Source organism: Pholcus phalangioides, unplaced genomic scaffold (assembly GCF_987345545.1).
Source record: "Pholcus phalangioides strain wild (caught in Gottingen) unplaced genomic scaffold, Ppha-v1.0 ptg000021l_1, whole genome shotgun sequence".
NCBI classification, from domain to species: domain Eukaryota; kingdom Metazoa; phylum Arthropoda; class Arachnida; order Araneae; family Pholcidae; genus Pholcus; species Pholcus phalangioides.
In genome coordinates, this window is record NW_028301614.1 from 13,066,561 (window position 1) to 13,082,295 (window position 15,735).

Consider the following 15,735-nt stretch of genomic DNA (forward strand, 5'->3'; position numbering starts at 1 on the left):
CTTAAACATTTTGTGGCCCTCGAAAACGGAGTTTCCTAATCCCTGAGTAACCATGAACACCCAGGAGCACGCCAGGTTTACATAGGCAGAATGAACATCAAACTACTATTTCATGGTCACAGAGAAAAAAATTATTCGACAATAAATTTAAACGATATTGCCCGCTGCTTCCAGACATTTAAAGGTTGGAGAGCTGTCAGGGAAATTGAACCGATTACCTACCCAGGACCTCAACTTCATACTCTTTCGGCCGGGCAAGTATGCATTATGTATGCCTTGTGTAATTTTTTAAATTTTAAAAGAAGAATTTAGCAACCCATCATCCGGAGCACTAGATCCACCTCCATCCTTTACTTGACTTGGAGGAAGGGGTTCTGTGAAAACCCTAGGCAAGAGGAATAGGGTTCGATGTCTGAATTTTAAAGGTTTTAGACAAAATTTTAAGCTACAGCGAAACCTCGATAAAACGACTCTGCAGACCAAGAAAAAATGTCGTTGTAGATTATGTACGGATTATATATCGTTATGTCGAGAGGTAACAGTTTAACATTAGAGTATAGGCATTTTCAAACAAGGCTTGAAAAAATATCGTTGTAGAGTAATTTACCGTTATATTGAGTATCGTTGTAGTGAGGTTTAAATGCATTCGCTTTGTTGAAAACGAAGTTTTTAAATTAAAATGCAATCAAAGTATTTTCTTTCATCACGTTTTTGCGGCCCCTAACATTTAACGCCCCGGTTGCGGCCAACCTTCACACTTGCCCAAGTCCGGCCCTAAGTATCAATCATCAGTATTGACTTATCTTGCAATTTATGTATTGATTACTTTTCATGATTAAATTGATTCATTCCATTGATTCAAGCTTTCTAGTGACGTAAACTCCGCTCGCAGATTTAAATGCGATTTGTGTGCTGCTTATGCAGTACTACTGAAATTTAGTTTTCACTTTATGTTAAAAATTACAGCGTTTGAAAAAAAATAATGCCAGATTCACACACAGAATCAGCACTCAAAATTACCCTGAAATCACTAAAAAGTTTTTTTCAATAAAAGTAGTGTTGAGCAGTCTACGTGTCAAAGCACTCGAAATTTCTGCCTGAAAAGCAATCTGGCTATAATGCGTCCCAAACGGAATTCATGGTTCTGTAAGTCTAGAGCCGCCCTTAGAGGTGTGCGGTTGCACCGGACCCAGCACTCACGGTAACTTATTGGAGGCTTCCATCAATTCTTAAATTATTTCTTGCATTAATTCCGAATTTTCATCAATTCTAGAATTTTTTCTTCCGTTCATTCTAAAAAAATCCATTCTGTTATTATGGTTTATAAACGGTGTGATAAGTTTCACTTGATTCCAAATTGGAAAAACTTAATTCCTTCACGATGAATTCACGTGAATTCAATCTAAAACCTTCGATATCTAACACACAAGACATGACGATTCAAAAAGGAAAATACTTTATTTACAGGTAATGCTAGCTGTGGAGTGTAGAGACTGAGAGTATTCAAACAGGCGAAACGTTGAATAAAATGAAGTGGTTGCAGTGCAACAGTGGCGCGTTTAAATAAATATGTGACGAGTTACACCAAGTTGGCGTTTACCGCTTGCATGAAATTGTTTCTCAAAAATCAAAGTCTACGTTGTTGGGAGCGGTGCATTGGCTAGGGTGATAAGAGGATTGAGGGAGCGGATGTGAGGCGCGTGAGGGGGCGGATGTGAGGTGCGTGAGGGAGCCGGATGTGAGGTGCGCGCCTCCCCCTGTGTTTGAACTGTCCTTTTTATACTACTCTCATGTCCACTTCGGAATCTTTTTCCAGATGTACCTCCACTTCTCTTTTATAAAAAGTTTTTGAACCATTTCATGTAAAATGAAAGATTCAGCTAATAGAAAATGCACTGAGAAAAAAAAAGAGCTTATATACTCTGAAAACATATATATGTATATGTTTTCAGAGCTCGCGTTCTTTCAGTGCAAAACTCTTAATAGCATCAAACTGGACAATCTGGACATTCTAGGAGTTTGCACTGCACGAGACAGAAATGAGCTGACCAAACAAAAATGAGTGGGTACACCTACGAACTCGACCACGACCACCTAGATACCCAATAGATAACCACCACAGAGATAATGGTTATGTAGGAGGTCGTGACTCGACTGGGTTGTGTGTAACACCAACTTCAGTAGAATTAATTAATTTAGTGTTGCTTGTGAATAGTGTAAAATGAAATGATCTTCAGTATCTCATCTTCCTATAAATTCTCATTTATCCAATTCTGAAGCTGTTTATTTTAGCCTTCGGTCAGTTTTTCCCTTTTTTTTTTACAACGCAACAACTTATTTTTGAATTTTGGGCCATATTTGAAACGAATTTCCATAAAAATGTGACAAATTGCGTTTCGGCTAACGAACGTGATTCCGGGACGAATTATCTTCGTTAGAGGAAGTATCACGTGATACTTATCACGCTTAAAGTGCTTAATCATTTCTTTTAGGTGCAACTCTGGCTTGATGTTATAACTATTTCTTTCTTTCAAACCGGACACAACTCAAGTCTATCGCGATGGGCAATTTACTACCTGGTGAGTTGTGCCGGAAGTGTGTGTGTGGAATTTGTCTTTCATAGTTTCCAAAAAGACAGATCTTGGATTTTTTTTCTTCACCTAAAGCCTCTAAGTACTATACTAAGTGTACCTAAGGCCTCTTTCACACGAGCACATATTTGCGGGCGTTTCGCCCGCATGTTTAGACTGATTTTGTTTTCACCCAGTGAACGCCATACGTGGATAGCGCATTGTTTAATAAAAGTAAGTTTTTTAAGTTTTATTCACGGTTTTCTCTGTAAGTCACTCAGTGCAGTACGCTCTTAGTCTGAAATTTTGCATAAAAACGTTTATATATATTTTTTGCAATTTGTAATTATTTTTCTCCTTCACCCCTGATTCAGAGTGCTCATAGCCTAGAGCCTAGAGTGCCTAGAGCCATTCTTTGGTGGTTTAATCTAGAGCACCGTAGAATATGGGTATAAAGATGCCTTCAGTTCGATCCTCACAAAAACGGGAGAAAATATCTCAAGATATTTTCAAAAGATTTTGAAAAAAAAAATATCCAAGATCTGTTTCTTTGGAAACTATGAAAGACAAATTCCAGAAACATCCAATGATGTTCCAAAAAAAAAAAAAAAAAAAAAAAATTGAAAAAGGGTGGGGGGGGGGGGGTGGAGACTATCGAAATGTCTGTGCTTAGAAATATCGACATCATGATTCTTTCTTAAGCCCGGATTACACTTTAAAAATTTTATAATAATTCTCATAAAAATGCAACCAATAAGTTGATCGGTTGCATTCCAGCTAATGCAACCGATGAATTAATTGGTTGCTTTTTTCAAGTTTTATAAATTAACTTTCATAAACCTTTTAGAGTGAAGTCCCATCCTTAGATTAGTTACTTCTGAAATATAAAATTTCACTTTTTTTTTAGTTTAGACCCAATATCGAGTAAAATATACTTGTAAGTATGGGGTGGGGTAACAAAACTATTCAAGTGCTTAGGGCCTACAAACGTCTTAATCCGGCCCTGAGTGAACGCCGTGCGTGGATAACGTTGTTTAATAAAAGTTAAAAGTTGTTTTTAAAAGTTAAAATAAATATTTAAAAAATAATTTTAAATATTTATATTTTTTAATAATTCTAAAATTTAGAAAGAAAGAAGTTAAAATTTTTTAATTAAATTTAAAAGTTATTAAAGTATTTAGACAATTAAATATTCGTAATGAATTACAGAACGGTTTATAATATTGGTCCCGTCAGTGGCCGTTGTTGGCAGTTTTTATTGTATAAAATTGTGAAGTATGGTCAAAAGACAGTTAAAGTTGCTATATCTTTATCTCAGAAGGAAACGGAGGGATAGACGTACGTGGGTGCATCCTGTTGATGAATAGGGATCTTAATATGGTGTTTTTAAGGGTATTTATGGCAAATAATTTAAAAAATTCCATGTTTAAAAGCAGCCAAAGATGCGGGCGAGTTCGACCCGGTTCGTGTGAATAGCTCCATATAACCTAATGTGCAAAACCTGTATGTGCGGATGCGGAGTCAGCACTTAGGTTTTGACACATGCGAACGCCATCCGAATCCGCACGAACACTTCGAAGTTGCGGGTGCATTGCGCATCGTCTGAAAGGCTCCGTATATACCAATAGTTAAAACTTCTTCCGGACCCGCGTCCGCTCCGGTGAAATGGCCCTAACAGTCTGAGTGTGTATCCAGTGTCGTGTCCTATTTTTCAGTGCTGCCATCCATATTTCAGAAGTGAAGTGTAATTATTGAATATTCGTGCCTGTTTGTATGCCTGTTGTTCTCTGTGGAGAGACTTTTTAACGGGGAGATCGGCACGCGTTCGCACCTTGAATTTGATCCCCTGTCTGTTTTTTTTTCTCATTCCCTGCGAGGCGAATGAGAAAAAAAAAACCTTAATTTTTTTTTTTTTTCCGAACACTATTTTCCTCACTCCGTTTTGAAAATGAGACGAAGGATTCCGCAATCAACATCTTTCTGCAGCTGAAGAAGGAATTTTAAATTGGGGCCGTTCAAATATAACGTAAGCAAATTTTTAGCCATTTTTGACCCCCCCCCCCTTGTGAGCAAAATTTCGTCATCAGCTCTGTCCCTCTGAATCCTCATATTTTCATAAAGGGTGGTTGATGACGTAAGCATTATCCAACCCCCCCCCCCCGTCATCAAAAGTCAGCAAATCGGAACCCCCCCATCTATGATGACGTAATACTTGAACGGCCCCATTCCAGTTGATGAGGTCAACGGAATCGAGGACGACTGAGAACTGTTCCCCGCTTGCGATGTGTGAGTAAATGTTATAAAATTTCATTTATTTGACGTTTTCAAAATCTTTGGAAAACGGCATCATTTCTATCCATCGAATTCACATAATTCTTGTAGATTGTAAATAGCAGTCACTAAAATAGTTTCTCACGCATATTGTCTGCACAAAAGCGATAAACTTTAATTGTGATTGTTGACAGATACGAAAATAAATATTGAACTGGTTATAACTACAGTGAAATCTCGATTTAAGGATAATTCTTCTACAACGATATTTTTTCTCGGTCCACAGAGCAGGGCCGTCATCTCAACTTTCCCAGGAGGGGAGAGGGCAAACTGTTTCCAGGGAGGCCAAAAAACATGTACTCAATGTGTATTTATAATTATATATTTGTGTATATATACCATTTTTAGTGTATTTTCAAAAGCCAGGGGGGCTCCCCCCTCCCAAATGACGGGAATGCCACAGTATCGTTATATCGAGATTTCACTGTATTTCAGAGTGGTTCTACGTGATAATTTATTTTTGAGAGTTCACCAGACGCGGCGAGCCTCAAAGAAACAGATTTAAATTGTTAGAAATGTGCCATCTCGTATGTCCTTTAATTCTTGAAGCGGCATTGACGAGATATCTCACCTCCTTAAAGGCCTCTTATTTTAACATTGACAATCTCAGATGCAGTCGACGCCACTTATTAGAATCATGGATAATGTTATCATTCTGGTATTGTTGTCAATCTCGCAAAGAACGGAACAGACAGATGTCATAATATGAGAAAAATATGTTTGTAGTGATCGGGTAATGTTATCATTTTTTTTCCGTCGAAAGTTTTATCTTCGCGCATTTCGAAGCTAAGGTTCAACAAGGTTAATTTTTTTCCTGTCCTCTTCTAACTTCCAATTAGATCAACGTTTCCAATCACGTTTTTAACTGCAATATTTATTGAGATATTTTAATTCAAAAACCGGAAAAACGTGGAAAATAACAGCAAAAACTAACGGACAACGTTCCTTTCCCTCATTTTTATGCTGTCGTTCCCCAACTTTTCTCCGATTTCTGACTTCAAATATCCCGGCGAATATTGCAGTTAAAAACACAGGATCTCTTCTGTTGGATTCAGGACAACTTTTTAACTGGAAAAGGAGACCGTATAAAAATTAATTTTTTTTATTTTGTGTGACACTGTATTTACACTCTCAAAACTGGTACAGAGTAATTTTTGAACACATTTTGAGCTTTTTTTTCACATCATAACCTCTGCGAAAAACGGTTGATGAGGTAAAGGCAGCATTAGCACTTACAGGACACCCTGTATGAAAAGTTGTTATTTTCATTAGTAATTAATGGTTTCACTTGGTTTAGTACAGAGGTACCATCTGTTGTGAAGACATGTAAGTGATGTCAAGGAACGTTCTGATGCGTCCTCATTTCTAAGTTTCAGAATCTAGTAACCCTATTTAAACAGGCTTTGAATTTCTGATAACGTAATTACCTGCTTATTTTTCTCTTATTTATTCAGACTTCTGATTGTTCTTGATTAGTTAATTTGCATTTATATTTAGCTTTTTTACAACATCCACAGCCTGGTAAGTTACCCAGAACCACCCTTAATTACTTGACTCTGTCCCCGGAGCGAAAATAATTGAAGGGCCCCTCAGTGGAATGAGTAATTTTAAATGAGATTTATATAATGATGTTTACTTAATAAGCAGTTGTACTAGTTATTACCTGCTAAACAGGGCCGTGGTAGCTGGACCCCAAGGGAAGGGGCACATTTCACCCTTGCCTTCAACATAACAGGGGGCTCCATAATGCGTGCTTACTACGGCTGACTAAACGTCTAGTTATGGCCCTGCCGCTACCATAGATCCAGATAATTTTGCACTAAGAAAAATTCCACCGATTATTTTTCACAATGCTTTGAAATTTGAAACAATTTTTTTTCCAGCTTGTCTTTGTTACAGGACCGCTGCTCTGAAGATCTGTGGTGACCCGGAGAGTTTTCAGAAAGTACTGGATCATCTTTTGAAGAAATATCAATGTATAGTTTCACATTACAGTAGAGAGAGAACCTCTCGATTACAGAAACCCTTGCAACCGAATATTTCATCTGCTAAGAGTCTCTCTCTTTGGCAGTAAAAAATATTGACATCCATTGACATAATTAAAAAGAAATGTCCATTAACGGGAGGTGACCGCTAATGAGGAGGGCAACCGCTTATGGGAAGTTCCACTGTAGTATCCTTCCACATAACTGTAATTGGAATTTTCCTTGTACATGAGTTTTCTGCCTTTGGAATTGAAATAAAATACGCGTAAGTTCCTAAATTTATCGTTAGAGAGCGTTAAGATAGTGTTATCTGAAAAAACATGTTCATCACATTTAACCTGTACTCTTCGTCTCCACCTGTTTCCAAACGAAAGATATTGTTATAATTATCCCTGCATATTTTGTATAGCAAAACTATATTGTTAAGATAATTGCATTGTTAGAAAAAAATAGCTGTTGCTCGTGGGAAATTTCGGAAACCATTGTGTGCTATATAATGTAAACAAATAATGTTCAATGTCATTAAAATATTGTTGGAGGCTGACTTTGCTCAAGGTGATCGAGAAAGCATTGTTACTGAATAATGTCAAAAATGGCTAAAAATCTGTTGACGTAATACTTGAATGGCCCCTAATGAACAATTACAGAAAGTTTTACAAAATCATATCGCAAAAGGCGCAGTCAGAAGTTTGATCGATTAAGAATTTTATGACAGACGGGTGGGCATCCCATTCCGCTCGGACAGTTGAATCCGCCCAGCCCAATTCACACTTGAGCACTGTTCGAGATCTTGGAACGTTTCTTCGGGCTTCATTAGATTAGGGGTTCATCCTGATCCTAGCTTGCAAACAGTGCCCCAGCTCGCTGTCAGGGGTGAAGACACGACGATCTCCTCGTCAGGGACACTGGGTTCTGGATCCCTTATCTTTGGATGTTGCTTAAGGAAATTCACCAATTTGCTTATCTCTTCCTTTGATTCTTCTAGACATGGTATGCCAAGCATCCATGGGCTGTGAAGATGGGCAGCTGGCGACCGGAAGTGAAAGGGCATCGTATCCGGGCAGCATGTGGCGTAGTGCAGTTCCAGGACAGAAATTTTAGCTGGCGATCGCTTCAAAGCGATGTAAGGTTGCTGGGAAAGGCCCATGATCAGTGACAAATAAGATGAGCTCCTGCGACCAGCCTCGCCTACTAGTACCTTCTTTCTACTACTATCCTACCTTTGAAATCTAGGGTATCGTATCTAGCAACCCTAAGGACCATGACAACAGATGGCATGACTCCTGCATCATGCAACATATATCATACTAGTTTGCCACCTATGGTTAGGGGTGCACCTAGATTTTATTCCTGTACTTGCCTAGTATGCATTGACAGAACGCTTAATAACCACAACTACATGTTGGATGTTTTGGAGCCTGTTGTCCTCCCCTTACCTTCAAAATGACAGCACAAGTTCAGCAATTCTTTAGTATCCAGCAGGTCATGGTCCCCACAACCAACAGCAGGGTTCCTTGGCAGTTAACTAGGCATCTGCTTAATTCAACATGTTCATCGATAATCTTGGGGTGTCGAGTTTCCATCATACTTTTTTCAAGTTAAAAATGTTTCTATGCCAATGATTTATGACTCATTTGAGGTGAAACAGACTCAAGTTTTCACACTGTGCATATAAACAGGTTTCTTTCATATAAAAATTGTGAAAAGTGTCTGTTTCTCAACGAAGCACAACTATGTGTATATCAAATCACACAAGAAAGAAAAAAAATTCAATGGTTTGGCTTCCTAGCAGAAACGGGTTTGTTAAAAAAAACAACCAAAACTACACAGTGCCCATCCCTACATACCACTTTTACACGATCGGTACAATAAAAGATGTTAATTATATTTGTTTCTATTAGGTAAGGTCTTAGGAGCCAAGCATGGTTTTCGCTCACACATAATAATAATAGTTTCTTTCAACCCTTCTGGAACTTCAAAAACTTCTCATTTTAAAGACATAATGTATTGGAATTACAAAATTTTGTGTCATCCTTACACTCTAATTTAGCAATCACATATAGAAAATTGAAGGCACCAAAGCTGATTTTCTAGGCTGGGATTTGCCATGCCTTGATAAACACCGTTGTAAAATCATAGAATTTTACAGTGGAGGCAGCAAAAATTTGTTTTGCACCTTCCCGAAAAAAAATCGTAGTTATGTCGCATCATGAACGGACACCTCAGCAACAAAGCACGCATGAAATTAGCTGATCCTTTCACAACTGATTAATGTATGTGTGTACATTGAAGATTTATTCTGCAGATTTTAAATCGATTCAACTAATTCAAAATTAAGAGAATAACTGTGGAACTCGGCACTCATTAAGCTTAATCAATAACAAATAGAAATCAAAAGCAACGTTCATTAATCTCTAGAAGACGTAGAATGTATTTTCTTATGCTCCGCTAAATTGAACTTAGTTCCAAAAGCAGCTCCACATAGATTACAGGCGTGTTTTGATTCGCTATGAGTAGCTAAATGGGTTTTAAGGTTGCTGCCCTTGAAAAACTTTTTATCGCATTTGGGACATTCGTAAGACTGGTCACCTGTATGGAGTTTCCGATGAGAGTTCCTTGCGGACATGTCAGAGAAACGTCTTGGGCAATACTCACAGACATACGGCTTTTCACCAGTGTGGGTTCTCATGTGGATGCTTAAGTAACGTTTCTCAGAAAATGCCTTTTGACAGATTTTACAACTGAAAGGTTTTTCACCATTATGAATGCGGTAATGCACCCTCAGTCTCGCGGATGTTGTAAAGGACTTCCCACATAAATCACAGGAATAAAATTTGTCATACTTGCCCGCACTTGTTTTAGTTTTCGATAATTTTTTATTGGGTCCAGGTTCCTGTCCAAAACATTCGAACGACACTGTACCAACCGAATTCTCAGCCTCATCAGCTATTCTGCAATCTGTTTGATATATCTGAAATTTACCAACATCAGCCAACCCAACAACATGCTTTTTACTGCAATCATCCCCAGACGAGACTTCATGAGTCTGTATGTGCACATGCAAATCGTTCTCATCAGGGAAAAAATCTCCACAAACCTCGCAGGCAAACACAGTCTCAACTTCATGTGATCGCTTATGCAAGTTCAACCTGGTGAACTCTTGGAAAGTTTGCCCGCAGTCTTCGCAAGTATAAAATTCAACGTCCGGGATTCCCTCGGGATCATATTGGATTTCTATCCCAGACTCCGTTACCAGATTCACAGACTCTTCGATGGTATTTGATTCGTTGAATTCGATTTTTGATGCGATCACATCAATCTTCGGTGATTTTTTCTTGTAAGGATTCTTCTCGCTACTGTGCACTAACAGATGGCGCTTAAGGCGGAAATCCTTCTTGAATTTCACATGGCATATCGGACATTCGTAGAAAATTCCATCAGTATGGACGTCTGACACCGGAGGCAGGTTTGGAGCGCCACCAATAGAGTTTGGATTGTTTTTGTCATAATGAAGACTGTTGTGAACCCTCAAATACCTCGCAGCTCCAAACTTTTTGCCACAGATTTCACAAACGAAAGGTTTCTCTCCGTTGTGCCACCGCTTGTGAGCTTCAAGCCTCGTCTTGCTCTGAAATGTCTTTGCACACATCTCGCATTCATAGTTCTTGTCTCCAATGTGAATACGCCTGTGTTTGACAAGCTCAAAGGCAGTCGGATATTGCAAGTCACATATAGTGCATTCGTGTATTTTATCGCTGGTGGTGTGGATCCTCTTGTTATGCGAGTTCAACTGAGCTTTTTGGGCGAAATCCTTGCCGCATATGTCGCACTTGTAGGGCTTCTCCCCGGAATGCTTCCTGTTGTGGAGGTTGAGGGCACCCCGGGTGCCGAACGCCTTGCCGCACGTGGGACACACGAACTCCTTCTCGGGCGCGTGCACCGTCTTGTGCCTGACCAGGACTTTCCTCATGGTGAACACCTTCCCGCACACCTCGCACTCGTGGGCGCCGTCGTGGAGCTTCCTGTGGAGCCGGAGCTGGATCCGGGACGAGAAGACGCGGTTGCACTCGTTGCACTCGAACGACAGGATCTCGGTGGAGTGGGCGGTCCTCTCGTGGGTGGCCAGCTTGTCCAGCCTGAAGAAGGACTCGTGGCAGCTCTGACACTCGTAGGGACGCTCGCCCGTGTGCGTCCTCAGGTGTCTCTCGAGGTTGTACTTGACAGTGAAGGTGCTGGGACACATGGGACACACGAACTTGTCGCCCGGTTGCTGCTTCTCGCCGCGCATCACGAACGTGTCCAAACTCTCCATTATTTTCTGAATCGAGACGATTTTTACATCGATTGGAAAAATAAAATAATCGCGTGATATTTACACGAAAACATAAAAATTTGCCACAAGCCACGCAAAATAACAAAAACAACGGCTTCCTAAAGTTTCTGACAAGGAATTAATTTATAGGTTCTCAAATCCTATACTATATGGAATTCTCTGTTAATGACGTCATCACCGAAACATGGTGGAATCTATAGCCACTACAATAGGGAACCCTTATCAAGTCACCTTAGTGGAATCCTACCTCGAAGCTGTTTACGGAAATTTCACCTCCGACATTTCGCCCCCAGAAATTTTCGCCTGCCCTGAGCATGTAAGCATTGCCGTACGCAGGGGGGGGGGGTTTGGAGTTCTAATCCTAACCCCTCTCAAGCCGAGATTATAGTGTTATTTTGCCGGAAAAAACGTTAGCCCCCCCCCCGTATATATATATATATATTACCCCCCTTGAGAAGAAAAAACAAATTTTAAATACCCCCCCCCCACTTTTTGAGAATATTCTGCGTACACCTACGCATGCATGTGACTGCCCGTATGAGTTAATGACCGTAACACTGACCAAGTGAGTGGTTGAGTGACCAATTGAAGGTGCGAGTGATCGTATGAGTGAATAATTGAAGATAAGAGTGATCGTATGAGGGAACAATTGAAGGGGTGAGTGACAATGTAAGCGATCAAATTAGTGACCATGTCAGTGATCCAGTTAGTCACCTTATTATGAGTGACCAATTGAAAGGGTGAGTAACCGTACGAGTGAACAAGTATTAGTGAGCGACCATATGAGAGACTGAGTGAGTGACTCTGCGTTAGGGGATCAAGTCAGTGACCACATGAGTGATAAATTGAGTGACCGTATAAGTGACCATACGAGTGAACAAAATTGAAGGGACGAGTGACTGCATGAGTGAAAAATTGAATGGGCGAGTAAATGTATGAGTAAGTTATCAAGTTGATGACGTATAAAAGAGATCAATTGAGTGACCATATGAATGACCATATAAGAGACCATGTGAGTGTGCCAAGTGAGTGGGATATTTCACCTTGGTCATTTCGCTGCTTGTATAATTAACAGGGCAGTAACTGGGGGTGGGGGGAGGGGCAACTGCCCCAGCCCAAGTATCACGAAGATGTAGATCTATATTGTAAAATTCCAGTCTTCAATATTGATGTATATCAGGCCGCGATATCGTTGTGGCTAAAAAAGGCATAGTCAGAGATAAATAGATCTATATCAAAGCGGCTAGACATCTTTAATACAGCTTTGGTCTATATAGTGAATATGAAAGTATTTCAACTTTTTGACGATAGATGGCGCTCTTACAGAAGAAATTGGGGGGGGGGTCTATATTTCCTGTGGGTGGGTTGGTTGGTTGGCTTGAAAGTACGCACCATGAACTCTTTCCATCTTTGATTCCGTGTCTTACCAACCGGGCAAAATGCTGGTCTGGTCTGGTAACAGCACTGGCTGCAGGTTACTATTACAACATTAATTTACAAGTAATAGTTTTTACTTGTATCAAATCGGGTCAAATTTATTAATTTTCATGTATACACCAAAATTACAAAATAAAAATGAGATATTTATCATTAATGAAAAATTATATTATAATTAAGGAAATTATATAATAAAAAAAAACAAATTGATGTATTATTGATGTAATGTGTAATATATTAATTACTTATTTAAAATTATTAATTTATATAATAGAACAAAATAAAAAAATACGCAACACAAAAAAGTTGAAATTCTCAAAGTATGGCAAAAAAAATGCACAAAACATTAAAAAGAAATAATAATAATAAATAATTGCAAGGAAAACACAAGCGTATACAATACAAACAAGTGCAAATTCTTCTAAATTAAAAATTATGTGCAATTATAAAGTGACAATTAAAGTTATTTGGTGGATATAAGTTCTTGCTCCTCCTAAAATACCAACATCTACGACATAAAACATACACAGTAAGAATTCAATTGTAATTGATGAAATGATTTTTGATATATCAGCACAATTTATCCTATTAAAATAAAAATTTCATACGATCAATTATTCATTCAAACGTTTTCAAGTTCCATTCAAACAAAAAATTGTGTGTGTGTATATACACTCGACTTTAAATTTTCTACAAATTTTTATTAGAAGGCACACAATATGTGTATCTGATATATATCTTTGTCAGGTTCACGATATGGATCTGTCTTCTATGACGGATCTATATCAGGACTATATCGTGAACCTAAAAAAGGCCTTTGTCAGGTTCACGATATACTGGTATATATCAAATTCACGATATAGATCTATGTATGTATTTCAAATTATATTAAAATAATTTATTGTCCCAAATTGTTGTCGTTTAAAGCAAAGATTATTCACATGGAATCAAATACATATTCGACTGAAAAATTAAAGACTTTATCAATTAATATCATAAATAATTTGCACCATATAGGACGAGATCATTCTATATCGTAGTTATGATACCTGACATTTCGATATATAACAATATGGTCCAGATATTGTACTATATCTTTGTGCTACTGGGGAGGTGGCAAATTCGGGGGGGGGGGGTGCAATTTTAGATGGGAACAAAGAACAACGTAATAAAATTATCGTTGTTGTGAATTTAAAGTTGTGAGGGAGTCAAAATAATGTTCGCCCTGGGTGGCAAAAAATCCTAGTTACGGCCCTGATACTTATAATTAGTAAACTCTGAAAAAATGTGAATAATATAATATATAGGGTGATTCAAAACTCAACGTACAAACTTTTGGGAGGTAGAAAACACAAAAACATAATGGATAAATCACATAGAAATGTATGACCGGAAATCCCAACCTGATGAGCTGGAGGATGAACGAAGATGCAGAAATGACAAGCCAATAGTGGGTCGAAAAAATTAGAGATACTTTACTCGAGGACAGTACGTATACACGTTAAGTTTCACACACAACAGGTGCTCACAATTCTTACCATCCACAGTTATGCACAAAATAAATAAAAAATGTTGATATATTCTTATGTGATTCTGTTTTTAGTGTTTTCTACCTTCCCTAAAAGTTTATTCGTTGAGTTTTGAATCACTCTGTATACTAATAAATGGTCATTTACTTGGTCACTCATCGAGCCATTCATTTGACCAGCCATACGGTCACTCACTTGACTATTCATATGGCTATTCACTTGACGAGCCATACAGTCCCTCACTTGATCATTGATACGCAGGGCTGCAGCGGGGGAGGCGGGTTTAGTGAACTGTGGACCAGAGGGAAGAGCGCAGATTTTACCCTTCAACCGAATTGTCAAAATACAAATTGCAAGGGGGCGTCAAAATACATGCTTGCGCCCAGCTTACCAAGCATCTAGTTGTGGCCCTGCTGATATCGTCACTCAAACGGTCAATCACTCACTTTCTTGGTTACTCATACAGTCACTCCCCCAACCCACTCATTCGGTCACTTATATGACCATTCCCTTGACAAGTGGTACGGTCACTCACTTGATCACTCACTTACTAATATGGTCATTCACTCGGTCACTCATATGGTCATGGCAGACGAAATTTCGGGATACCCCTCGAAGCAGAGGTTCTCAAAGTTTTGACAATAAATGTATAAAATTTCACTGAAGTTCTTGTGAAAAACACGTTTATAAAAACAAATTTAACAAATTAACTTTTAAAAACACGATTTCCTCATATTTATCACCGCGAAGAATTTTAATGTTACCATCTGTGTGTTAAAAAATAAAACTAAACACCTACTGTTTGAGCATAGGGTTGCCAACCATCTTCCTTTAGGAGGACATGTCATCTTTTTTATGTCATTTCAAGCGTCCTTCTACGCTTCTGAAAATCTGCCCTTTGGTCCTCTTTTTGAGGTTTCCGGAATTATTTTTCTATTTTCCTGGAGAAAATCGAATTACATTGAATTTCTTCACATTGAAACATATATTTTTCTTTGATGGCGCGTGCTTTTGTGTTTTATTTACCCCAAGCATTTACCAACAGCCGTTGAAATTCCCAGAATTTTTTTCTGTTTCTGCTTTTTTTAGAGTTGGGAATAATTATTGTTGTGTCCAGTTTTGTGAATCTGAATAGTAGCGCCATCTATTGTGGAAATCGGAATAATTTATGTCACTAAGGGTGTGCGCGCAAGCGTCTTCCTTTCTCAGTTTTCGGATCTACTAACCCTATTTGGGCCATTATGCCATTATATTTTATATTTTATGCTTATATATATGGCTCTAAACTTATAGCTCCACATGCAAAATTGCCCAAATTCGAAGATATGGAACTGGTACTGCCATCTAGTGATAGATCAAGGCAACATTAGAATACCATTTCTAGTTCTATGGAGAAATAATAGATGACAGCACATATTCTATTATTTTTTCCAATTGGGAAATGAGCGCGCGTAATTCAAACCGAATAATTTCACTTCGGCTTCGATTGATGATCTCTTAAGACGAGCGTATTAAATTTTCAGTTAACCAGATAAGCGCGACGAATTAAA

The 15,735-nt window shown here is 38.6% G+C and overlaps 1 protein-coding gene across 1 annotated transcript; it reads right to left on the minus strand.

The window, feature by feature from the left end:
- Positions 1–6,028: 6,028 nt before the first annotated feature.
- On the minus strand, positions 6,029–11,316 carry LOC149070657 (uncharacterized). Its single transcript, XM_089249043.1, has one exon. The coding sequence runs from the start codon at positions 11,196–11,198 to the stop codon at positions 9,294–9,296; it is 1,905 nt and encodes a 634-aa protein (XP_089105169.1). The 5' UTR covers positions 11,199–11,316; the 3' UTR covers positions 6,029–9,293.
- Positions 11,317–15,735: the final 4,419 nt, after the last annotated feature.

Excerpts from the sequence above, each read along its gene's own strand:
- LOC149070657 (XM_089249043.1), bottom strand. The coding sequence starts at position 11,198 with ATGGAGAGTTTGGACACGTTCGTGATGCGCGGCGAGAAGCAGCAACCG.